This window comes from Leptopilina boulardi, unplaced genomic scaffold, assembly GCF_019393585.1.
Source record: "Leptopilina boulardi isolate dan_hultmark-lab unplaced genomic scaffold, ZJU_Lbou_2.1 LbouV2_341, whole genome shotgun sequence".
NCBI classification, from domain to species: Eukaryota; Metazoa; Arthropoda; class Insecta; order Hymenoptera; family Figitidae; genus Leptopilina; species Leptopilina boulardi.
In genome coordinates, this window is record NW_026137909.1 from 2,815,548 (window position 1) to 2,843,128 (window position 27,581).

The following is a 27,581-nucleotide window of genomic DNA, read 5'->3' on the forward strand; positions in this document are numbered from 1 at the left end:
TTATTTTTCTTGATTTCCATGAAACCAACCTTTGGCGTTTCACTCGTACCCGTTCGTGGCTGTCTTTGTTGTGATTGTGAATTTGTTTTATTGTCAACTGATCGTTTTTTATTTTTATCATTGTTCTTTTTGTAAGTATATTTATTTTTATCGTAATTAGACCTGAATGATTTAAAATATTTTTTGCCTCGATTTGAATGTGATTTAAACTGTCGTTTTGAATTAGCGTGAGGAAAATTTGATCTATTATTTAAATTATTATTGGAAAACTTACATGCGATTCCTCTGCCTCTGCCTCTGTTTCTAGCCAGTCGTTTTTCACACTCATAAGCTTTATGAGTTGTGAATTTTTGACACTCGTAGCATTTTCGTAAACCTTGACCTTTCAAGGGACATTCGTTCTTCATATGGCCATAATCGTCACACTCGTAACATCGTTCGTTTACCCACTGTCGTTGACCCGAATTTGCGAATTGTACGGAGGCCATAGCAGTCGTTTTTGAACCAGGATGGTTCTTGGTTGCTGCTTGTGCTTGATTTGCTTCCGCCTGTATAATAAATAATTTGAGGGCTTCATATTTTAGACTTTTACCGGTCTGATTTTTAGTCATAAATTCAACGGATTGAACTTCGGGTAGTTGAGTTGAAATTGAACTGAAAAGTGCATCGCGTTTCTCTTCGTCCGATAATACAGTTGAACCCGGGATATTTTCGTAATTTAAGATAATTTCTTCAAAACGTTCTAAAAATTTTGCGGCCGATTCTCGTTTTATATCATATTGAATTGAATAAAGTTGTTTTCGTAAGGTAACACTCGTTAAATTTATTTCACATCGTTTAAACTCTCGTAATTTATTAATAATTTCAATTGGATCTTTAATGTGCAAAACACGTGTATGATAAATTTTATCGACTCGATTTATAAGAATATCCCGAACTTTGAATTTATGTTTTTCTTTTAATTTTTCGTTTAGTCCTTCCGGTGGAGCAACTGTCGTATCTATAATATAAAGCAAATCAATCGTACGTAATTCGGATGTTAAAAACTCGTAAAAATGTTCAAATTTTGTTTGAGAATTTAATTTCTAATCATGTTTAATTCCACTGTCTTTACCAATTAATTCAATTTTAATTGTCTCCTTTAATTGATTCGCGATCGTATTTGAATTATTCGTATTATTAACTGTCGCGGTACTTTGTGTGACTGTCGGATTATTTTTATTAATAAATTGTAAATTCGGACTGGAAAAACTAGAATTTTCATTGGTAACTGTCGTCATTTTGAAATTTTGAGGCATTATTGTATTTTCAATAATTCTAGGTTTTTTACCTTATTTTCCGGTTTACAACGGTCAAGCCATGTTTGCATGGTTTCATGCATTTTCGTTGTCATATTAAGGGTTAAATCCATCATGTGTTCTAGTTGACCCATTCTCGAATCCAAAACATTTATTCGTCTCTCCATTTTGCCGTTGCTTGGATCGGAATTTTCGTCACTATTGAACTGTCGTTTTGTGCTTTGAATAGGGCCAACTGCCCCTTTATCATTATTATTCGTTAAATTTTTATTATCAATACTGTCGTTGTTATTTATTTTACTGTCTTTCTTATTACTGTCCTTTTGAGTACTGTCGTTTTCAGAAGTCACTTCGTTTTTATTTTTTGAATTAATTTCATTGTCAGAACTGTGGTTTTTGTGTAATTTTTTATTAACCAAGTTTTTATTACTGTCATTTGTTAACAAATTGTCAGTACCGTCTTTACTACCGTCTTTACTGTCATCGTTTTGATTTTTGTTGTCGGAAGTCATGTCAGGATGATTTGGACCAATTGGAGGAATGTTATTCTCCATATCGAGATTAACTGGATCAATTTCGTCGTTTCCAGGACCGCTCGTTGTAGTTCCTGGCGACACACCTGCCAGATAAAATTTTAGTTTATAAAACTGTCATTAATTTAAATTTGTTGTCGACAACACCATCGTACTGTCATTACATATCGTTAAACAATTCGTTAAAAATATACAGAAATATAATCGTAAACAGTCGTAAACCATTCGTTTTCAAATAATCACCTGAATTTTGTTCAATGCCATTAATAAAATCATTGATGTCTTTCATGACTTCTTTATCTGTCAACATTTGGTCCGGTCTTGTTAGAGAAGTGTCACTTGGATTTTTGGCCTTCAAATCACTTGGACTAGCATCTCTTATGCATTTGACGTCGCCGTTTGGTGGAGCTAACCTCTCAAGTTCTCGGATTTCTTTCACTAAATTGTCCCAATCGTTTTTCAGTGAATTCTTGCCTTAAAATAAAATTTTGGAATAAATTATCAAAATACACAGTCGTTAATTAAATCGAAAATCTCGAGAAACTAAAAGTCTTTTCTTGAAACATAAAAACAGAACACATGTCAGAATGAATCAGAAAGAATCAGTCAAGTTACGCTTGTTACCAACAAACGCAACATAAACAGATTTAGTTGTTATCAGTCTTCAGGAATGAACACAATTCCCTCAGAAATAAAAACAAACCAGAAGAACGGTTTCATGTGTCTTTTGATTAAAAGAAGTGAGATTTGAAAAATTATAAATTACTAGTCAATTAATTAAAACTATCGTCAATAATTAGATTTAGAAATAAAATTAATTATTTTATTCTTGTACATAAATGCCCTTGTCGTTACTAATATATTCAGTAAAAAAAAAAAAAAAAAGAAACTTTCGTTATATAGGCAACTGTCATTAAAAATTTTTCAAAAAAAATTCTCACTCTATAACACTTTTCGTAAAATAAAACTTTTCGTGGAAATACTTGGTCCTTCATTTTAGTAAAATGCATTTTATTTTAACGACGTCGAAAATTAATATAAACTCAAGTATATACTGAGAATTTATATGTTTTATATCAAATGATATTTTGCTGTAAATAATTCATGAAATAGATTAAGTGCACTGATTCTAATCGTTAAATAAAACACTCGTTAAAATAAATTATTTAGATATAAATAATTATTAAAAATTCGTTAAACACTCGTAATTTTATTTAGTTCGAACTTGTTTTTAATTTTGTTTCAGCTGTGAAAAGCACAGACTCTATTTGTAAATAGTAGTCAAGTGTCATCTATCGGTCAATTTATTTACTTATCCATAACAGATAAGGTAGGAAAAGTATTGACCGACTGTCGTTTCTTATAATTGCTGTTTCGTTCACAAATCGTTTAATTATTATATTGCAATATATAAATTATTACACACTCGTTAATATTTCTTTTATTAATTGATTTAAGAGAAAAATCAAGTACTGGTCGTTGTTTAGTAAATCACTCTACTTACTCAAACTGATCGTTTCTCCTTCAGCAAAAGTTGCCTTGAAAAAGGAATCGTCTATCCCTATCCGGACTTCTATAATTTCACTTTCTAATTCCAGGGCCTTTCTGCATCTATCTATCACCTTTTTAATTGTCGCAGTCATTGCAAACGGTCGTTTAAATCCTTTTAACTGTTCGTAAAAACTCGTAGTTCACTCGTTACAATCCTGGGCACTTGATCACAATGGACGCGCGAGGCAAGTCTGTACACGCCGCGAGCACGCCGAACGCGACGATGATTAATTCTCGAAAAAAGTTTCTTTTACTAATCCCAGCGCAGCAGAATTGTTGCCGGGCCCATAACCTATCGGCATGCGCTTATTTTGGGATAGGTTTCAGTAAAAGAAGCACAGATATAATTCACAGAAACGGTCGTTTATTAAGAGAGACTATCGATGAATGTTCACACGATCGAAGCTATGGAGCAAGAGTGTGAGGGAGTGCGTGCGCATACGGACATGACGTAGACTCGTAACCGCTAGAGTCAATAGAGCATATACCGCGAAGGATACAAATCCAACAAATACAAATATAATAAATAAATTATAAATACATTTTTCCTCATCAAAAAGAATAAAATTGTCTTGAAACTCGTTACGCGTGGGTTTTTGGGGTCGCTGATTACAAATCCAGTTAGTTTTTCAAAATTCAAAATGGCAGATAAATTTATTAAAAATTAACGTATTTCACTTGAAACTCATTTCTTAGAAGTTTTTGGGGTCACTGATTATAAATCTGGTGTCAACAACCCCAAAAAACTACCAAGTAACGAGTTTCAAGTGAATTCGATGTATTGTAAGAAATTCATTTACCATATTAAATTTAAAAATTCTTGAAACTGACTTAAGGATACCTTAATAGAGTGTTTTTCTTATTATAGAATCGACAAAAAGAGATCATTAATTTTTTGAACCTTTTATTCCTTTTAGTAGACCAGGTCACATATTTTAAAATGTATGTGAGATCTTCATAAAGCAATGGAATCCAAACGATTTAAAAAAAATTCATCATATTGAATTTTGAAAATCTGACACTAGGTTCCAAATAAGTGATCCCAAAAACCCCTGAGTAACGAGTTTCAAGAAAATTAGAGCGATTTTTGAAAAAAAGTCCACCATATTGGATCCGCTATTTTTGAATTTTGAAAACCTGATATCAGATTTGTAATCAGCAACCTAAAAAATTTCCGAGTAACGAGTTTCGTGTCAATTTTATTCTTTTTTATTAAGAATAATGTTGTATTTTGATAATGGACAAAAAAATCAAATGGCGATTATTTTAAAAATTTGACCCGATATTAAAAAACGGCTACTACCATTCGCATTCAGCGTACTTAAATTAGGTTAATGCACTACATGCCCAGATTGTTCATTTTTTGAACTAGCACAGTGTTATTTTTAATGACATCCTATATAAAAAAAATTTAATTTAAACAATTTAATCTTAACAAAAAATTGTTGTAAAATTTAAATACCATCAACATAAAACTTATTTATATTGGTTGAAAATAATTTAATATAATTAATATTGAAAAAAACAATTATTGAATAATTTAGATATTATTAACTTAAGAAGTAGTAATGGATGATTGCAGCTCATTTATCTTGTATACTAATTGAACTGTAAGTATTTCTTTTTCGGTGTCAACAGAATTTAACGGCCAAATTCTTACTTTCTTTCCATTAATAGTTTCACGAAAAGTCCTTTCAAACTTTTTTAAATATATTCCTGACGTCAAAAAGTATAATCCTTTTTTATTTTCAATAATACGACCAATGTCTGCTATTCCAACTTGGCTGTTCATTTTAATTTGAAACAATACTAATTCTTCATCAGTATCAGTACTTGGAACATTTTGTAATGCATTTTCTCGATCCTTATATATTATTCGAGACCTTTGAGAAAGCGTTGGGTGTAAACTTGATTTACGAAAATTCATAGCAACATAAAGGGTAACAGGTTGATTTATCATCAATTCTTCTGTGCACTGTCTTAGAGCTAATCTGTATAACGCAACTTCAAATCGTGGTTCAAATCTTTCTACATTAGATACAAAATCATTAAGACTTGAATAGATGACGTAGTAGTCCTCAAATAGAATTTGATTCTCAATATCTCCTAAACTATGATACATTAAAAATACAGACTCCACATCGTGTCGGATCACCCCATCAAATGTATTGGCAATTATTTGCCTAGCTGATTCTAAATCATTAACCTTATATAATAATTTTTTATATAGCAAATCTTTAACGAAAATGTTATTTATTTTGAAAAATTGATATTTTTGTAGAGATGAAAAAGATTTAAGATCTTCCACAAACATAGCATATGTAGGAACATTATTTTGAATCATACTGATTCCTAAAACATATTGTTTTAAATTCTCTTTCCATTCTTTGAAACTGTGTAGAATTAAATTTGAAGATATATCGTATGCAGCACTCTCAATAATTTCGCTTCTTTTATTTTGTATCATTTCTTCATTTTTAAGTGACATCAATTCTTCTTGTCTAATTTTAAACCACTCATCTTTTTCTATCTCCTTTTGCGTTATATATAAACAAAATTCCCCTTCATTTGTGTTTTTAACATGCGTTATAATAAAATTGACTTCTGGATATATAATGTACTGATTTAAAAAACTATAATGAAATGCTCCAAGATCGACAAGTCCATATTGAAAATCAGCATTTATGCGATAGAGTATTTTTATCATAGAATCAGTTTCTAACACCTTTGTTGGTTTTATTTCCAATGAAATATCATTCAGAAGGGTAATATCATTGAAATGAAAGTCCTTATTCTTTAAATAAAGAATTCTATGAATATTATAGTTGTTAGAAAGGGTTTGACGAAACCACAGTTCTCTCCTTCCTAGATGATTCCTATTACTTTGCAAAGTAGTTAAGTACTCGAGAGTTAATCGAATTTTTAACAACAATTCCTTATCTTCTTTTATTTCAAATAATCCTTTTTGCTTAAATTGCTGTAAAGCCTTAACGCACTCATTATAATATTCTTCTCCAAACATATGCATATAATACAAATTGTCATCACTGAGTTGTCCATGATTATTGTTATTATTGTCCTTGAAGAACACAGCCTTTGATGTTTCAGTATCATCATCACCTTCTTTTCTAAGTTTGGATCCACTCGGAGTTCCTGGAGCATTATCTCTCAGGTTACTTTCTGAAATGCCGGATATGTTATTTTCCACAGGTAATGACAAATATTTCGTTTCACGAAAATCATTATTTGTCAAACCTTCTCTTGTAAAAACTTGTTTAGATCCCTTAGAAGTACTAGGAATATCATCACTTGCTAAACTTCCTCTTATATTAAGTTGTCTATGTGTTTCAGGAATAACATCTAAAGCCAAATTTTGTTCTTCTATATTAAAATTTTCAGACGGATTAGGTTTCATTTTCTTTATCGGTGGTTCGTGACTTTTAATTGTATTCGGATTAACTTGATAATTAGTTTTTATGTTTGTATCTGTAAGATTAAAATGTATCATTTTTCGGAGAATATCATTTTCTCCCATTTCCAGTGGATCATTCGAAAACGTATTAGTTGCTGGATTATATTCACGATAATAAATTTTGTTTGCCTCATAATGTATTGGAAACACTGGAAGTGGATATTTATTGCCTTCAATGGTTCTAAGTTGTGCAATATTGCCATTTGATGATAAGCACGTGGGTCCAAAGAAGTTCTCACCACCTGGATAATAGTATTGAACTAGTTTGTAATGATTCTCCTCTAGTAAAACCCTTCGTTTCAGACCATTAAATGTGGTTGACAGTTTCATATTCGTTTTTAGTTTCTTTAACATGGATGTTAATAGTAATTGGAGATTTTGATTTGAAGAATTGTTTTGAATTCTTTCAAGCATAGCGTAGTAAATCTTGTACAATATTTTGGAACTAAATTTGCTTAGAAAGAAAGTTAAATCAAAATTAGGATCTCTTATTAAAGGATAGCCAATATGTATGACTTTCAATAGGTACGCTGTTTCAATAATCTGCTTATTATCCAGACTTAAAGCAATATGGGAAAACAAATTTTCATATGCCATAATCAAAAATTTCTCTGTTAGAGAGTTTTGATTTATTTTTCTGTATGTTTCCTTTTCATTATAGGCAGAAAAAAATAGTGCCGGTGCTAAGAAAATTACTAATTGTATTTCATAAGTTTCTTTTTTGTTTTTCTTCTGTAAATGAAACACTCGTGCAATATTAACGTAATCACTAAAAGAAGCGTATACTGTTTCTTTTAGTATAGATTTAACCATTTCTAAACCAGCCATTGCATATATATAATCAACGTGCATAATGTTCATATTTTTATCGTCTGGCTCGGGAAACAGTGGTAGAATATAATCAAAATAAACTTTCTTAACTGACAAATACTTAAGTTTTGGACTTTTCTTTCTATTTAAGCAGTAATCCATACTGATGTAATTGAAATGGTGCTCCTGTTTTATAAATTTTATAACATTGGAATAAGATGTATCATTTGCCCTGATGATTATTCTTGCTAAATATTTGTTTAGATTGCCATAATGAGAAAACAAAGCCGTTCTAATGATGTATTTATATGTATTATCAACGTATAACGCATCAAGCATATCATTTTCGCCACCACCATAGAGATCACTTCCTTTCAATATTGTCTGTAGAAGCTCAAGCTTTGTCTCAGATTCATTGTTGGAATCTTTAAGATATTCAAATAAAGTGTTCAGCACAGAAATAGTTTGACTTTGTTGATTGGATGTAATTAGCTTTTTGTTGTAAAATATAATTCCAAGGGTGGTTATGTAGTGACAAACAGAAAGGAACTGAAAATTTAGTGAATCTGGAAAGGAAACTGATATGTGTTCCATCATGTGCCGAGTCGCTTAATTTTGTCTTTACTATCTATTTTTTATACTTTTTGCTGTTATATCTCTACACTTTCTTGGAGTTTTTGATGTTTCCTTAGTGGACCTGAAATAATTAAATTTTTATTTTATTTATTTATACAAAAGTTTTCTTCCCAGTCATAAGTGAAATTAATAGATTTAATTTTGTATATTCTTGAGTTTGACAATGAAGAATAAGATCGTAAAATTTCTCTTATTGTTAAATGAAATTTTAATTTCCCCAAACTGATCCATTTGTAATGGAGGGTTTAAAAAATACACAATTAAAAAATCGTCTACATTATGAAGAAATAACCGTTAACAAATTGAAGGTACTTAATCAGCAAAAAATCAAATGGAATTTCACATATGGAACCCCATATAGGATTTCATATGAAAATCCATGAAGTTTCTCTTATAAAATTAAGCCGAAATTTTGAACAGGATTTAGACTAAGAATCAACATCAGGGTGTCTAACAGTCAGGGAAGTAAGGGAAAAGTCAGGGAATTTCTTTACTTTCTGGAATTTTTTTAGAATAAATTAAAGTATAACTATTACCCGGCTGAAAAAACTTGTACAAGAAAATGAACAAGTTCTTGTACATGTTCATTAGTGAACTTGTACAGTTTCTTGTACATGTTCAAGTAATGTTTTTGAACAAGTTCAGCATCCGGAATTGAAACATGTTCTTGTACCAGAACTTGTACAATATCATGTATAAGAAAATATACTTGTACAAGGAAATGTACATGTTCTTGTATATTTTCTTATCCATGATATTGTACAAGTTCTGGTACAAGGACATGTCTCAATTCCGGATGCTGAACTTGTTCAAGAACATTACTCGAACATGTACAAGAAAATGTACAAGTTTATTAATGAACATGTACAAGCACTTGTACATTTTCTTGTACAAGTTTTTTCAGCCGGGTAGTTTCAATTTTTTTTTACTTTTTTCCCATAGCAAGTGCAAATGAAAAATTTGGCCTTCACACTCAATTATTAAGCATGTGATGTATCTTATATATTCGCAGTAATTAAATAATTATTTACTACTATTTATTGAATCTAATAAATGATTATTTTTTAAACTTGGAACAATTAATTAATTTTTTTCAATGAAATATTTGGTTTTTTAATATAAATAAAAATTATTTGATACAATTTTATTTTATCGGTTCAACTTCAAATAAAGTAAATTATTCATTAATACGAATAATTTATTATTTAATGCTAATACCCACATTTAACTTATAAAAATTTTTACGGCGTAGAATATTAAAGTATCGAATTTCTATTTAGCAAAATTGTATAAAGTGGATTTTATATTATGCAAAATTTTCAATTTACATTTAACTGAAATTCGATTTAAAAGAATTTCTATTTAGCAGAACTCTTATAAATCATTCCTAATTCCTTTTTTAAAATTTTAAATTAATATATCATTTCAATTTAACGAAATTTATGTCTAGAAAAATTGCTAAAAAAAGAACTGAGTAGAATTTTTCTTAAATGAAAATTCTGTTAAATAAGAATTAGTTCGAATTAAAATTTTCTTTAATAAAAACTTTGTTAATTAAGAATTTTGTTAAATAGAAATTCTGTTAATTGTGGATTAATTGAATGACAATTCTGTTAAGTAAATATTTTGATAAATCGAAATTTACTAAAATAACAATTCTATTAAAAAAATTGTTCTTTATGCAATTTTTCTTAACATAAATTCCGTTAAATTGAAATTGTATTAATTTGAAATTCGATATACTAGAAAGTCTACTTTATATAATTTCACTAAATAAAAATTTGATAATTTAAGATTCGACGCCGTAAAAATTGTTTTAAATTAAATGTTGAGATTATTTATACGTCGCCAATTAGTTTATTTATTTCACTTAAATTTTTTATTTTTTATGAAATTTATTCATTTGGTTCAAATACATGTGAAATTAGTGGATAATAGATAGGTAAATGATTTATTTAAATCAAAATAAAGAGCCTCGGCAAGCCCCATGCAAAAAATGCCCATTTTTCGTACCTCGAATTTTGAATCTTTTTTTATGCCAAATGGTTACATATGATGACCCAATAATCCCTGCAAAATTTCAAGATGAGCATGTGCCCCCTTTCCGAAATACAGGGGGTCAAAGGGGGCCATGTCCAAAATTAGAATATGCAATATAATCGAATAATAATGTTAAAAAAAACCAGACCAAATGGTTCCCTTAAGATTTTCGTCTGCTGATTACGAATTTGATGTCCGTTTTTAAAAATTCAAAATGTCGGATCCAATATGGCGGACGACATTTTTAAAAATCGATCCAATTGACGTGAAAATCGTTACTCGGGGGTTTTTGGGGTCTCTGATTACGAATATGATGTCCGTTTTTAAAAATTCAAAATGGCGGATCCAATATGGCGGACGACATTTTTGAAAATCGATCCAATTGACTTAAAACTTGTTACTCGGGGGTTTTTGGGGTCTCTGATTACGAATATGATGTCCGTTTTTAAAAATTCAAAATTTTGGTTCTAATATAACGAATAAAGGCAAGATTTAAGGCTAAATTCAGCTTGCAAAGGCCAGATGTAATAATTACAAAACCATCTAAAGTAAGATCCGCCATTTTGAATTTTTAAAAACGGACATCATATTCGTAATCAGCGACGTCAAAAACCCCCGAGTAACGATTTTCAAGTCAATTGGATCGATTTTCAAAAATGTCGTCCGCCATATTGGATCCGCCATTTTGAATTTTTAAAAACGGACATCATATTCGTAATCAGAGACCCCAAAAACCCCCGAGTAACAAGTTTTAAGTCAATTGGATCGATTTTCAAAAATGTCGTCCGCCATATTGGATCCGCCATTTTGAATTTTTAAAAACGGACATCAAATTCGTAATCAGCAGACGAAAATCTTAAGGGAACCATTTGGTCTGGTTTTTTTTAACATTATTATTCGATTATATTGCATATTCTAATTTTGGACATGGCCCCCTTTGACCCCCTGTATTTCGGAAAGGGGGCACATGCTCATCTTGAAATTTTGCAGGGATTATTGGGTCATCATATGTAACCATTTGGCATAAAAAAAGTTTCAAAATTCGAGGTACGAAAAAGGGGCACTTTTTGCAGAGGCTCTTTTATTTGATCAAAATAAAAATTTTTAGTGTAATTTAGGTAATCCCTGATGGGTTCCGATTCTTACGTCCATGGTTGGATCAGTTTGGAAATTAGATCCTTCAAAAGAATTTAACTTCTTAATATTGGTTGGCATAACTATTTTATTAGTTAGTTTAACTAATCAATTTCTTGAAATAACTATTTAATTAGTTACATTACTAACGAATTGGTTGGGCTGACTAACTAAATGGTAACAGTAACTAATATAACTTATCAAAAAAACTTTTACTAACGAAATGGTAAACGTTTCTTTTAATGTATTTAAAATGTCAATTTCAATATAATGAAATAATTGATCAAAATCAAACTACGATTATCCGTTTTTCAATAATCACAGGTACACAAAAAAAGTGTTTTGGCCGAGACACTACACTTGTGTATTCCCTTGTATTTTCGCTGCTGAATCCGAAGTCAAAATTGTCAGATTGGCTCTTGTTTTTGACTCAAAAAACCACTCAAAAAAACTAATTAAAATAAAAAAAAAAAATTCGAAGTCAGACTTGTCCGATTGGCTCAAAATTTGGAGAAAACTCAATAATTTGCTAAAAAAAACGAATTAAAGTCAAAAAATTCAATTTTTTTTCTGTTTCACTAATTTACTGTTTTTGCATACATTTTTTTTCCACTGAATTCGAATTTAAAGTCAGTATTGTCACATTGGCTCAAAATTTTTGAGAATTTAAAAAACATTAAAGCGATATCATAATGTCCGCTTCATGGGGACATTCCACGGTGATATTCCTGTGACATTCGCGTGATATTGAGGGAATATTCCTCTGATATTAAGCGAATATCCCTGTGATATTGAGAGAATATCCCTGTTATTTATAAAATTCTAAAATAATGTTTGTTTTGATTGTTTTGAATATTTAAATGAAAAAAAAAGTGTTTTTTAGAATTTTTTAAATTATCTCATTAATATCATTGGAATATTCCCAAAATATCACAAGAATATCCTCTCCATATTACATGGAATTTCACGGGAATATTTCCTCGGTATCATACGAATATCCCGCGAATGTCACAGGAATATCACCGTGGAATGTCCCTATGAAGCGGACATTATGATATCGCCTGAATGTCACAGGAATATTTCCACTTGATATTACCGTGAAATTCAACTAATATTCCGTGCTACCTGGGAACTGTAAAAGTTTCTCCGTAGGAACACATGTTACTTACTAAAAGCAAGGTACGCGTACGTAGAAACTTGTGAAAGAAACTTCAAATGATACCACATACCCTCATAACAAAAGGATATCCCTAGGATATCCATATCAATGGTCGATATCCTAGAATGGTCCCCAGGATATCTTGGGATATCCATAGGATATCCCTAGGATATCCAAACTGCCGGTCTATGGGACATCAACAGGACATCCATAGGATATCCATAAGACATCCACAAAATATCTATTGGCTATTATATCGCAGGATATCCATGGGATATCCTCAGGATGTCCGTGGGATATTCTTAGGATATTCACGGGATATTTAATATCTCAATATATATCCAGAAGATATACTGAGAATATCCTGAAAATATCTGTGGGATATCCTGACGATATCTATGGGATATCCTGACGATATCTATGGGATATCCTGATGATATCTGTGGGATATCCTGACGATTTCTATAGAGATATCCAGAAGATATCCTGTGGATATCCTCAGATATTCATGGGATATCCAAAGGATATCCAGACCGCCGATTTTTTGGATATCCTTAAGAGATCCTTTTGATATACATAGGATATCTGCGGGATATTATCAATATATCCCAAGATATCTTGTGTTATTAGGGTAGTAACATACTAATAAAGAACTATTAAAGGAAACTTCAAAGGATATCATGTAGGAACACACACTATACTTACCAAGAGCAAGGTACGTAAGAACTTGAGAAAGAAACTTCAAAGGATACCTCGTAGGAATACTATTTATTTAGGAACAAAAAGGTACGTACAAATTTGTAAATGATCTTATTAAGGTTACCATGCAGGAACCTATTTAGAAACACTTTAAGGGTACTGTGAAGGAACACTTTTATACAACATTTCGTAAAAAGTATCCCGTGAAGAAACACACGCAAGATCATCTCTCGGATCCTACGTAGGATCTTACATTAAAAGTTGTTTATAAAAGAACTTTTACATGATCTTACACAAGAAAAATCGTGATGAGGTCCCCTGTTGTATAATTATTTTCAACATGTGGGAAACTATGATAGTTCACACACAAGTTCCTTACAGGACATACCTCTTCTCAGCAAATTCAAGAGTCATTAAAATGGTGACTCAAAATTATGGTTGCATCTTTTAAAACACATCTAAAATAGTCAAATGCAATTTTGCAGAAAATCCCAGCTGCTCCCCTTTTCAAAATATTGACAAAAACGTTTTTTTTTTAAATAACAATCATTGAATTTGTAAATTAAAACCGGTTTTAAATATATATATATGTTGTAGGCCAATAAAAAAATCAGGTAAGCAGCTAAAAGCCTAGGCGATTAGCCAGTAGACAAAATCAGGCTGTTAGAAGAATAAGCTGTTAAAGGGCTACTGGACTGATCACTGTTGGGCAATTAGAATAAACACCAAAAAACACTAATTATAATTGTATCTTTTTCTTTTTTAAATCTCCATTTTAATTCATTATAAATTTAATTTAATTTAATTAAACATTAGGATAAATCTCGGAGAGTTGGAACACCTGTTCTATATCCGAAAATATTTTACAAACTGTAATTTAAATTTTTTCATGGTAGTGTCTAACAATAAATTAGCAAAATTCTCTTTATGTATCATTATTTTAATTTAGCGAATTTTATTGAATGTTGCATGAAATTCACCCACAAAGTTTATGATCTGTCTATATAAAAAATATAGACCAAGAACATTTTCTCTACACTACAAACAATTTTAACAATAAATAAATTTTATTAACTAATGATATTTATTATTAGTCATACAATTCTGTATGCACATAATTTTTAACTATATCTCAATATCATTCAAAAATCTTCAAAGAATTCTTTCACATTCATTTTTAACACTACTTAACGTCAGTAAATATCCTTCTTTTTTTAACTTGTCAAGAACTATCAATTCCATTGGTTGTTGCTAAATCAACCAACCAATCAGATTAATTCAATCATAAATAATGAAACAGGCATTGAGGTTAAAATAAGTGCCAATTTTTCATCAGAATTTTTTCCGGAAAATAAATTAAAAATTTTTTAATTAACTTCCATCTATCAATTTGTTGTCTTAAACTAGTATTATTTTCAATGAAATTTCATATTTCGTCTCACCCGGACAATTTCATCTCTCCCAGAATTGACATTTATTTTCAAAACAAATTTTTTAAATATCAGAAATAATAAAAATTTAAAACTGATTTGCAGGTTTATATAGAAGCATTCAAAGTAAATCATCGCACTTGAATAGGTTTGCGATGTTAATTTCTTTTAAAATTACAAAGGTTTGAAAAAACGTGTTCCATCTCTCTCGGACTTACCCTAGTAATAAAAAAAGGTAATTAGAATCACCCCCTCAGCACCGAAAGTTGCTGTTTTTAATATACATTTGCAAATTGAGTGTTTTTTAATTAAAAAATAACGTTTTCAGCAATATTTTGAAAAGGGGAGCAGCTGGGATTTTCTGCAAAACTGCATTTGCCTATTTTGGATGTGCTTTAAAAGATGCAACCATAATTTTGAGTTACCATTTTAATGACTCTTGAATTTGCTGAGGAGAGGTGTGAGGATCGTTTTGTAAAAGATTCTGTGTGGTAAACCACATATGAACATACGAGGGAACTTACGCAGGAAATCGAAATAGGATCCTATGTGTGTTCCTTCACAGGAATTTTCAATAGGGAAAAGCGGAAAATATTTGTGCAGTGACACTACGCTAGTGTATTGACATATTTAAATTGTTTGTCGGTGGTATCGGAAGTAAATTTCCGACAAGGATATCCAAAGCTTAAGATAGAAAAAAATAGTCTCATTTTTGTTGCATTTCAAAATAAGTCCATATTACATGACATACATAGAATCTGCACTCTAAATCTAAATCAGTGAAAATTTCACTGAATTCAAATCAGTGGCTCAGATTTCTTTAATTCACCAGTGGAATTTCACTGAGAATCAGTGGTTTTTACTGATTCCCAGTGAAATTTCACTGGTGAATTAAAGAAAACTGAGCCATTGATTTGAATTCAGTGAAATTTTCACTGATTCAGATTTAGAGTGTGTTTGGCTCATTTTTGATGTATATGAAATTAAATATGAATTTCATACTCATTTTGATACCAGGTTTTTTTTAAGGAAGTAAATTTAAAATCTAGATTCGAACTATAAATAAGAAAATACACTTTCGGTCCAATGTGAGACCCACCGTAAGAAAAGTATTCTTTTTTAAATGGATACTAAAAATTAGAGGATTTTATTTAAGAAAACCAATATTTTTGTACAGTGGGCCTCAAAATAGTTGGAGGAATCTTACTTTGTGCACCATGCCCAAAATCAAAATATATTCTCAATTGCCAATCTGCGGTCACAAGCACTCCACAAAATCCAATTTTTTGAAAATTTTATTTATTTGTAATAATATGTGTCCAATATTTGGGATTGGGCCTAATATTTTTGGCACTATTACCACATGTCTGAACGAAAAATATCATGGAAATTACGAATTTGATATTCAGGGTTACCACGAAACACTGATTTCAAAATTCCATGACTTTTCCAGGTTTTCCAGACCATTTTTTAAAAAATTCCAGACCCAAATATAAATTTTTAAAGATTAATTTTCAACCAATTATGACAAAAAATACAAAATCCTTTAATTAAATTATTTATTAAGAAAATAATTTATTAGGGTCAGTTGGTGTAAATAGCTTCTAATTTCTAATCCTGTGATCTCAAAATCCCTCCAAGATGCGATTTTTTAAAATTTATTTATCTGTTGACAAAATTTTGGACCCAATATCTTGGATTGGGACCAATATTTTGGGCACTTATACCACATGTCTAAACGCAGAATTTCATGGGGATTACGAATTTGATACTGAAAATTAGTGGTCTCATTCAAGAAAACTACTTTTTTCATTGTAGGGCCCAACATTGGGCTCTTGGCCCAATTTTTTGGTATCAAAGATGTACATCTTTTTGTTTGGAACAACTTTTGTCTTAAACATTTTTTACAAAAATTCGTACTTTTCGAGATATTTGCAAGTTTCCATACTTTTGGAACACCCAATATTTAATATAATATGAATTTAAGAATTTACATTTGACATATATTTCATCATTATAATATCTATATTTTTTTCATTCTTTTAATGTGAAAAATTTCTTTATCAAACGATTGCAAAATTAATGCAAAAATATGTGAGCAAAAAACATTTTTCGTACATTTTTTTACTTTAAAAAATGAATTTTTTAAAGGATTTCAAAATTTTTGTAAAGTATGGGAGAAAAAAATATTTTTTTTTCACATAATAATATTGCAAAATTTACTCGAAAATGTATTTTTCAAAGTGAAATCATATTTCACTATAAAAAATAGAAAAAAAAATTTTTAACAATTTTTAAAATTTTTTTAAAATGCGCAAAATGCTGCGCGCGGTGTTTAAATATTCACTTAAACCTATAAAACTTATCGGCCCCCTCTAAATATTTTTTCAAAATTTTCTTAGTATTTCCAGGTATGTTTAAAAAAAAGATTAAAAAAATATCATATCCAAATTTAAAAAAACTTAATTTGTTTACAAAAATTGTTATTTTTTTTGTTTTTTTTTCTGTTAGCAAAAATTGAAAAAATCTATTTTTTTGAGTCAGCAGCCATTAAAAATAGGTCTCCAATGAAAAAACTGAAATTTTGAAAATTCATAACTCAAAAGTTTTTCGGAAAAAAATACATATCTCTTTTTTTTCACTACAGAATAAGAAAAAAATATATTTGGCCGAATTTAAAGGGTCTGCGGAAATCTCACGTGAAATCGTCTATATATGTTTATATGAAATTATAGATTTAAAAAAATTGTAAATTTTTTTATTACTTATTTGGAATATAGCTTTACACGAATTTATTTTACACGCTGATTCTTCCTTTTCGTGGTCATAATTAAAAAATTTACCAGCTGCGGCTTTTGGTGGACGACCACGAGGAACACCCGACATTTAAAAAAAATGATATTAATTATAAAAAAAAATTATTTAAAAAAAATATTATAATTAAATAAACAATTTAATAACAATAATAATAACAATTAACAATGGTAATAACAATTAACAATAGTAATAACAATTAACAATGGTAATAACAATTAACAATAGTAATAACAATTAACAATGGTAATAACAATTAACAATAGTAATAACAATTAACAATAACAATGTATTTAAATATAAAAATGAATGAAAGTTCGAGAATCGTAAAATTAGATCGCGTGGTTTGCACCTCAGCTAATTGTACACTGATCAAATTTTCCTCATTTGGTCTATTGCACTATTGTCACAAAAATTTTTCTGTCTTTTAGCATAGCACTTTCTTGAATTACCTGATTTCTATGACTTTTGGCAACCCTGTATCATTTCTTGAAATCATTAAAGTAAATTAAATGGAATTTGATATAAGGATTGATTTTTCAGAATTCGGTTTAAAAGAAATTTTCTCTTTCACTTTATACCTTTATCGTAATGTGATAATAAATTCCATAGAAATTTATTTACGGGTGTTCAAAACGTATGGGAAATTCCAAATATCTTGAAAAGTATGAATTTTCATAAAAGAATTTCAAGAATTTTTTTCATCTTTTTTAAATTTAAAAAATATTTTTTTCAAAGGATTACAAAAGTATGGAAACAAAAAAATAATTTTTTATTGACTTTTCGACTTTGAAAAATTTATTTTTCAAAAAATTGCAAAAGTATTGCAAATGAATGGAAGCAAAATTCTTTTTTCACTTTGAAAAATTTATTTTTCAAGAAATTTCTGAAATATTGCAAAAGTATGAAAGCAAATAAACAATTTTATTTTCCCATTTTTATTTTCAAAAATTTATTTTTAAAAATATTGCAAAAGTAATAAAGTATTAAAAAGTGTGAGCATAAAAAAATCTTTCTTTCTCAAAGGATAGCAAAATAAATTTTGCAAACCTTTTAAAAATACATTTTCGAGTACATTTTGCAATATTATTATGTGAAAAAAAAATTTTTTTCTCCCATACTTTGCAAAAATTTTGAAATCCTTTAAAAAATTAATTTTTTAAAGTAAAAAAATGTACGAAAAATGTTTTTTGCTCACATATTTTTGCATTAAATTTGCAATCGTTTGATAAAGAAATTTTTCACATTAAAAGAATGAAAAAAATATAAACATTATAATGATGAAATATATATCAAATGTAAATTCTTAAATTCATATTTTATTATATTATATCGAGGGGGAATTTACTCAGGTAGTCAAGTGTACACTCTTCCTGTAATACTGGTGTAATAACGTGTAATACCGTGTAATAATGCGTTATTATGGTGCTATAATAACGCAAAAAAATCTGTAATATCTCTGTAATAATGTGTAATACTCTGTAATAACGTGTAATAACTTAGTAATAAGGGTAATATGAGGTGTAATACCGGTAGTCAAGTGTACACGTTTTTAACTAGTAAATTCCCCCTCGTATATTATATATTATATAAAAGATTTCATAGGAATTGAAAGTTTTATATATATGGGACGTTTCACGTCAACCGGCCCAGAGCTCCATCCAAAATTCTAATCAACGAAAATCAACTTATTACGGCTCAAAATAATCGTCAGCTCAAACTGCTTCGAATAAAAAGTAGCGAATTAAAAAATTCAAAATGGCGTCCTTACTGTACCACATTTTGCAAATTTTTTTACTAACTCAGCAAACAAATGTATTAAATACCTTGAGAAAATAATTGCAACTTGTTGGATAATGGGTCACTCTTATCTTTAGGGTCGATGATTACGAATCTGAAGTCAGATTTTAAAAATTTTCAAAATTCAAGATGGCGGATCCAATATGGCGGACATTTTTATTAAAATTTGATCAGATTCGCTTGAAACTTGCTACTCGGGAGTTTTTGGGGTCGCTGATTACAAATATAAAGTCAGATTTTAAAAATTCAAAGTGGCGGATCCAATATGGCTACCAAAATTTTTTAAAAATTATCAGATTTGCTTGAAACTTGTTACTCGGGGGTTTTTGGAGTCGCTCATTACGAATCTAAAGTCAGATTTTAAAACTGTTCAAAATTCAAAATGGTGGATCCAATATGGCGACAAAAAATTTTTTTTTTTTCAAGCAAATCTGATAATTTTTAAAAAATTTTTGGTCGCCATATTGAATTCACCATTTTAAATTTTGAACGTTTTTAAAATTTGACTTTAGATTCGTAATGAGCGACTCCAAAAATCCCCGAGTAACAAGTTTCAAGCAAATCTAATTATTTTTAAAAAAAAATGGTCGACATATTGGATCCGCCATTTTGAATTTTGAAAATTTTTAAAATATGACTTTAGATTCGTAATCGGCGACTTCAAAAACCCCCGAGTAACAAGTTTCAAGCAAATCTGATAATTTTTAAAAAATTTTGGTAGCCATATTGGATCCGCCACTTTGAATTTTTAAAATCTGACTTTATATTTGTAATCAGCGACCCCAAAAACTCCCGAGTAGCAAGTTTCAAGCGAATCTGATCAAATTTTAATAAAAATGTCCGCCATATTGGATCCGCCATCTTGAATTTTGAAAATTTTTAAAATCTGACTTCAGATTCGTAATCATCGACCCTAAAGATAAGAGTGACCCATTATCCAACAAGTTGCAATTATTTTCTCAAGGTATTTAATACATTTGTTTGCTGAGTTAGTAAAAAAATTTGCAAAATGTGGTACAGTAAGGACGCCATTTTGAATTTTTTAATTCGCCAATTTTTATTCGAAGCAGTTTCAGCTGACGATTATTTTGAGCCGTAATAAGTTGATTTTCGTTGATTAGAATTTTGGATGGAGCTCTGGGCCGGTTGACGTGAAACGTCCCATATATATATAGTAAATAAATAAAATAGATAAGTCGCATACAATAAAAATGGTTGATCAACTCCTTGACAGTCTACAGATATTTTATCAGATTTCCGAGAAATTTAATTAAAAGAAAATAAATATGCAGGGTGTATCGTAACCAAATACTATCAAGAAAATATACAAATTATGAAATATATAACCCTGAGAAAGTCAATTTTATTTTTGAGTTTTATTTTTTTCGTAACTGATGTTAATAAAAAAATTAGTGCAAAAGTATGGAAGCAAAATTCTTTTTTCACTTTAAAAAATTTATTTTTCAAGAAATGTATGAAATATTGCAAAATTATGAAAGCAAATAAACAATTTTATTTTCCTATTTTTTACTTTACACACCGTTTGAAAAAGAGCTTTTTTACACACACTTTTCGGTGTGTAAAATTGAACTTTAGAGGTTAGTGATTGCAATCACTCACTTAATCAATCACTTAATCAACCACTCAATCAATTACTCAATCAATCACTCACTCATACTCGCAATCACTCACACAATCACTTAATCTGTCAATCAATCAATCACTCATACTCGCAATCACTCACTCAATCAATCACTTAATCAATCACTCACTCAATAACTTAAACACACACTCAATCTATCAATCACACACTCAATCTCTCAATCCGTCTCTCAATCACTCCTTCAATTTCTATTAGTAACATAGTTTAGGTAATATTGTATGTGTAAAATATTTTATAATTTTTATTTTACATTCTAGGCGCGGAGGGTTGTCAAACATTCAAGGACGGATACCTGTGTGAAGCAACTTAGATTGTACAATCTTAACAAACCGTGTATAGATGTTGTTACACGATGGAACTCGACAGCTGATATGCTCTCATCTTTATTGGCTGCAAAAGAATTTTGCAAGGATTTTGCGGGTACTAGACCTCAATTGCATCTTTCTGACTCAAGATGGTCACAAATTGAAGATCTATTATCCGCATTAAAACCTTGTAAAAGTGCAACCCTCAGTCTCTAAAAGGAAAACCTTTTACCAGGTGATTTTTTTGGAATCTGGAGGAAATGCAAATTGCGGACAGAAATGGTGAAAACCACACTCTCTTCAAATCTTGCTAAAGCAATAAAGCGAAGAGAAAAAATTCTCCTCGGGAATAAGGCATTACTTGCATTCATGTACTTGGATGCAAAATATTTACCTTTTCTATCAGAGGAGAATTGTAAAATTGCAAAGCAAGTTTTGAAGAAAGTGTGGAATAAGATTTCTAATAATGATGAGAGCGTATCTTCTTCGATTTCAATTGAAACACTTGACGAGGACATGGTGAGAATTATATAAGTATGAAGCAAAATTCCTGCATTGATCCAATTAAAAAAAAATTAAGATCGGGCTTGCAAAAAGCTTATCATTAAATAAAAAATATCTTTGATTTTCTTAATTAAGGAGTTTTTTTATTTATTTGGTACCCCTTAAAGTATATGCTATTAATAAACAAATTAAATAAAATGTCTTTTTTTTGTTTTAGAGATCTGAAATAATTAATTAACTTATTATTACTAATTAATTAATTATTTAAAATCTCTTAAACAGAAAAGCGGTATTTTATTTCATTTTTTAATTAACAGCATACTCCTTAAGGGGTAAAAATTAACTAAAAATGGTCATTTGTTATCAAGAATCAAAAATAATTTTTGATTTTCAAAAACGAGTTAAATTTCAATTTTTTAAATAAAATTTACATTATTCAAAAAAGCAGTAAATTATATAGGTCAATAAAACTTTTATCCTATTATTAAATAGTTATTATTTTTCAAAAAATGTAATTTTCACGTTTTGGCTATTGGATCACTTCAGGAATAATTAAAAAAAATATTAATTACATTATAATCTTCATTCTTTTTTTATATTCAGGATAGGAATAATTCCGAATTAATGGAAGAAGAATGCGACGACCTTCTCGAGATAGAGAGAAAAAAATAGACGCTCAGCGACAAAGTCGATTTAATGAGGAAACATCGATCGATAAATTATTAGATGATTTCGGAAAGGTTCCCTGCATCTCAAGGAAGGAAAACATTCTTACTTACTGGGAACATCGCAAACAAATGTCCCCTGAATTATTTAAAATTTCAACCATTGTCAACACAGTTCCAATGACACAGGTTAGCGCTGAACGATTGTTCTCCGGTATGAGATTTATCTTCTCCACATTGCGCGCTAACCTGAGTCATGATATACTAGAGGACATACTTGTCCTCAGAACGAATCAAATTTTTATTGATAAACAAAAGAAAAAAATCAATCAAAAAAATTCAAAAAAGCAAAAGGTATCCGAAGTTCCTATACAAGCAACGACATCTTGCAGTAGTACGGAGGCAATGTCAATTGTTTCCGATGAAATTTAAAATGAAAAATTAAAAAATGTGCTGAAAAAAAAATTTTGAATAAAATAAAAATTTAGATATTTTAATCTAAATTTTTATTTTATTTAAAATTTTTAAAATTTGAAATTTTTTTTTTTTAAATTAAAACTTTTGATTAAAATAAAAAAATTAATTAAGGAGGTACCCCTTTTACATTGCAAGTCAAAACAATGTCCATTTAATTTTTTTATTTGAATCACGAAGTGCTAATGCAACGCTTGGCAACACTGTATTTGTTTCACCCCCGTTTTACTTCGTGTCGACTGCAAATGTTTTAATTATGTCGGAATTAAATTTATTAGCAGAAAATTCTGTGAAAACACCAAATAGTTTTTTTTTCTTATTTCACCTAACAGTTCATTTTTTTAAGATATCAATAAATTTTGCGGTTATTGTTAACATTTTTTAAATTTTGTTTTATCAAATTTTTTAATTTATCATTTATTATTTTTAAATTTATTTAATATGTTTAATTAGTAATAACTGTATAATAAAATTAATAATTAATTACTAATTAATTTTAGACATGCTTAAAATTTTTTAATGATTTTATTATTAAAACAATTGTTATTGATAAAAGTAAACTTTTTCTCAAAATTTTCTATTGAAAATTCTATTGTACTTGTATTATTATATTAAATTTATAAATAAGAAAGGTAATTAAATTATTTCGCACACTCAGACTCACACAGTCGCGCAGTTAATCTCATACTCAGTCATACAATTAGTCACACACTCAGTTACACACTTAGTCACACACTTAGTCACGCAGTTAGTCACACACTTAGACTCACAGTCACACATTCAGTCACGCAGTTAGTCACATACTCAGTAATACAATTAGTCACACACTCAGTTACACACATAGTCACACAGTTAGTCACACACTCAGAGTCACACATTCAGTCTGGCAGTTAATCACATACTCACAGTCATACAATTAGTCACACACTCAGTTACACACTTAGTTACACACTTAGTTACACACTTAGTTACACACTTAGTTACACACTTAGTTACACACTTAGTTACACACTTAGTTACACACTTAGTTACACACTTAGTTACACACTTAGTTACACACTTAGTTACACACTTAGTTACACACTTAGTTACACACTTAGTTACACACTTAGTTACACACTTAGTTACACACTTAGTTACACACTTAGTTACACACTTAGTTACACACTTAGTTACACACTTAGTTACACACTTAGTTACACACTTAGTTACACACTTAGTTACACACTTAGTTACACACTTAGTTACACACTTAGTTACACACTTAGTTACACACTTAGTTACACACTTAGTTACACACTTAGTTACACACTTAGTCACACACTCAGACTCACACAGTCACACATTCAGTCACGCAGTTAATCACATACCAGTCATATAATTAGTCACGCACTCAGTTATATAATCTCAGTCACACATTTAGTCACACAGAAAGTCAGAGAGTCAATTACTTAAATTCTCACTCAATTACTCACTCTCTTAATCATTCATTTTTATACTAAGTAAACTACTAAGTAATTAAGTAAGTACAAGTATCTTATGCAATTAAATTTTTATTTATTCTTTTGATTCCAAAAATTTAAATCAAAAAAAAATTTAATTTATTTTTTAAAAAAACCATAAGTTGAAGAAATAAATTATAATTTTTAGTGATTAGTTCATTTATTGTTTATTTCTTCAAGAACTTTCCTCAGAACTTTCGTCCGGCGGAAGATAATAATCGTTATCTGCATCTGTAATTAAAACTTCAATGTTTATTTATATACCTTTCTCACCATATATAAGGCATTCTTCCCAATCGTCCCATCATAAAGTTCCAAGTTTTTGAACTGGCTTTTACCTTTAGTAAATTGTTGCCCTGTATGAAAGTAACAAATTCTGAAAATGTTACTTTTGGAAAAAAAATGTTTGAAACATTTTTTTCAAAAAGTTTAATATTCTTCGAATTTTTTTTTAATACAAGGCAACAATTTACCAAAGTTAACAACCAATTCATAAATTTAGAATTTTATGGTAGAACAATTGAGGAAGAATGTCTCATATGTGACTACATCTAAACGATGGCGTCTTATGACAATGGTCATAAGTACCCTTCTTTTAGACGCGGTCACATATAAATCTAAAAAGTCTCTTTCATGCGGAATTGCAGTAATGCCGACTCACCTATAACACCATTTAATAAATCCTCCATTTTTTTTTAATTATCAAATTGGCACTTCTTTCGTGCTCCATTTGTGTGTGATGACTTAATTCCTTCCACGTTAACTCAATTTCAACAATTTTATCTATATGATTTGTTAAGTGGGCTAAATCAAACATTTCCAAACTGTTGGGCGGTCTAGAATTTTTCAAAATGAAATTTTCAATTTCATAAAATAAAAATTTTGCACCTCTAATTATGAGAAAATAGGTAGAAAATATTTTTTATCTTCTCCATTCATTGAAGGCAGTAAAGATTGTATGTTACGGCATATAAAAAGTAACGGTAACGCGTTACTCGTTAAAAAAAAGTAACTGTTCCCATAGCACATTACTGTTTAGAAAAAGTAACGCGATAATTTTTAGAAATAGTAACGGTAACGATTACGCGTTACTATTAAAAGAAGGAATGTTAACGAATTATTTTTTAAAAAATGTATTGCTAACGATTAGCGATACTTTTTACAAAAAGTAACGGTAACGCGTCACTTTTTAAAAATAGTTACAGTAAAAATTGTATGTTACTGCATAGAAAAAGTAACGATAACGCGATACTCGTTAAAAAAAGTAACTGTTCCCAACGTACATTACTGTTTAGAAAAAGTAACGCTATTGATAACGAGGGGGGACGGGGGTTATAAAAAGTTTAAAATATTGTTAACTTATTTTATGGACGGCCCCTTATTAATAATACCACCCTTTATATGATATATTTTATTGTAGTCGAGTAATTGATTTTTCCAATTTTATTAAAAAGTATTACGCATATAACTCATAAAACTGTGTTATGATTTTTTTATAATAAGATACTAAGAACATATTATTTAGAATAAAAACATTTTCGTGTCTCTTTTCATTTCTAATGTTGGACATATTATAATGAATTTGAGAGATAACATCCTTGAGTGCAAGGACACTTAATGTAAACAGGCCCGACTATCTGTTCTCATTTATTGTTGTTTACGTATTTGGAACGGAATAATATTCCTAAATAATTAATTTTATTCTGTACTTATAGCACGAAAATAAATGCCTGTAAATTTTTGTTTCGTACCTTGGCACGGAATTAAATATACAACTATTTTCGTTCCATGCCTTGGCACGGAACTAAATATATATACATTTTCGTTCCGTGCCTCGGCACAGAACTGAATACACAACCATTTTTGTTTCGTGCCTTGGCACGGAACTAAATATGTAGATATTTTTATTCCATGGCACTGGCACCGAACAGAACAAAAATGGCATTTCCGGACACATCCCTGGTTTTTATGCTCACATTATTGGAAAAATTAAGCAAAATTGTAATTTTTCCACTTGCCTTCACACTTTAATCCCCTTAAATTTTAGGTTTAAGGGTACGGAATCTTCGGTTTTAATGCGAGCCTTCACACTTTAATCCCCTTAAATTTTAGGTTTAAGGGTACGGAATCCTCGGTTTTAATGCGAGTGTAACTCGCACTTGTCCGATTTTTTTGATTTTAACTCTTTTTTTTAGGCAGATTTTTGAGTTTATTTCAAAATTTTAAGCCAATCGGATAATTTTGACTTCAAATTCAGATTCGGCGGGAAAAAATACATAGAAATATACTATTGTAATGATATAAAATTTTTTTTTTATTTTAATTAGTTTTTTGAGTCGTTTTTTGAGTATAACTCAAAAACTAGAGCCAATCTGACTATTCTGATTTCGGATTCGGATTCAGAAGCAAAAAAATACATGGGAATACATTAGTGTAGTGTCTCGGCAAAAACACTATTTTTTGTGTGCCTCTGTAATTATCATATTGGTTCCGTCATTTTGAATTTCAAAAAACTGATGTCAAATTCGGAATTAAGGGATTCCGAAAACCTCCGAGTATAATAATTAAGGCAAATCCGATAAATTTTGAAAAATTTTCCGCCATATTGAATACGCCATTTCGAATTTGGAAAAACTGATGTCAAATTTGGAATTAGATACAAGTTCAACAGTACAAAAAAAGTGATAGTGAAAATATACTAATTATTATTTAGAATTTTACTCACCGTGAATGACCACTTGTAACATAAAACAATTATTTGAAATTGTCTCCAATGCAGAAATGAAGCAATGAAAAGTAGTTGAATCGTTAAATATTTCAACGTTTGATGTTATCAAGCAAAATTTTATTCATTTTTTTAATATTGTAAGTTGTTAAATGATAATTATTTTAACTGTTTTCGACAAATCGATATTTTATTTCAAGGATTTAGTTTTCTACACGTGTCTTATTTTTACTGCATTAAAACTTTTCACATTTGTGAAATGTAATGTAATGTAATGTAAAAAACTCACATTTTTATGCTTAATTTTTTATTGGCTGATTTTAAAAATCGCGCCAAAATCTTTCTGTCAATTACACTGGTCGACAAA

At 29.6% G+C, this 27,581-nt stretch overlaps 2 protein-coding genes across 4 annotated transcripts; one reads left to right on the plus strand and one right to left on the minus strand.

The window, feature by feature from the left end:
• LOC127285803 (uncharacterized) lies at window positions 1–23,350 on the plus strand. Its single transcript, XM_051311986.1, has 3 exons — window positions 1–131; window positions 21,297–21,863; window positions 22,452–23,350. The coding sequence occupies exons 2-3, from the start codon at window positions 21,624–21,626 to the stop codon at window positions 22,518–22,520; spliced, it is 309 nt and encodes a 102-aa protein (XP_051167943.1). The 5' UTR covers window positions 1–131; window positions 21,297–21,623; the 3' UTR covers window positions 22,521–23,350.
• LOC127285791 (uncharacterized) lies at window positions 4,938–27,372 on the minus strand. 3 transcript variants are annotated; one of them, XR_007843633.1, is made up of 3 exons: window positions 27,215–27,372; window positions 25,151–25,325; window positions 24,521–24,720 (listed from the first exon to the last, which is right to left on the minus strand). XR_007843633.1 is itself a non-coding variant. In XM_051311966.1 (2 exons), exon 2 carries the CDS (start codon window positions 8,259–8,261, stop codon window positions 4,938–4,940), a length of 3,324 nt encoding a protein of 1,107 aa, XP_051167923.1. In that variant the 5' UTR covers window positions 8,262–8,361; window positions 27,215–27,319. The 3 variants fall into 3 exon arrangements, 1 of the variants encoding a protein (XP_051167923.1); XR_007843634.1 differs by having other exon boundaries at window positions 24,521–24,732; XM_051311966.1 differs by lacking the exons at window positions 24,521–24,720; window positions 25,151–25,325 and adding an exon at window positions 4,938–8,361 and having other exon boundaries at window positions 27,215–27,319.
• Between the last annotated feature and the right edge of the window lie 209 nt (window positions 27,373–27,581).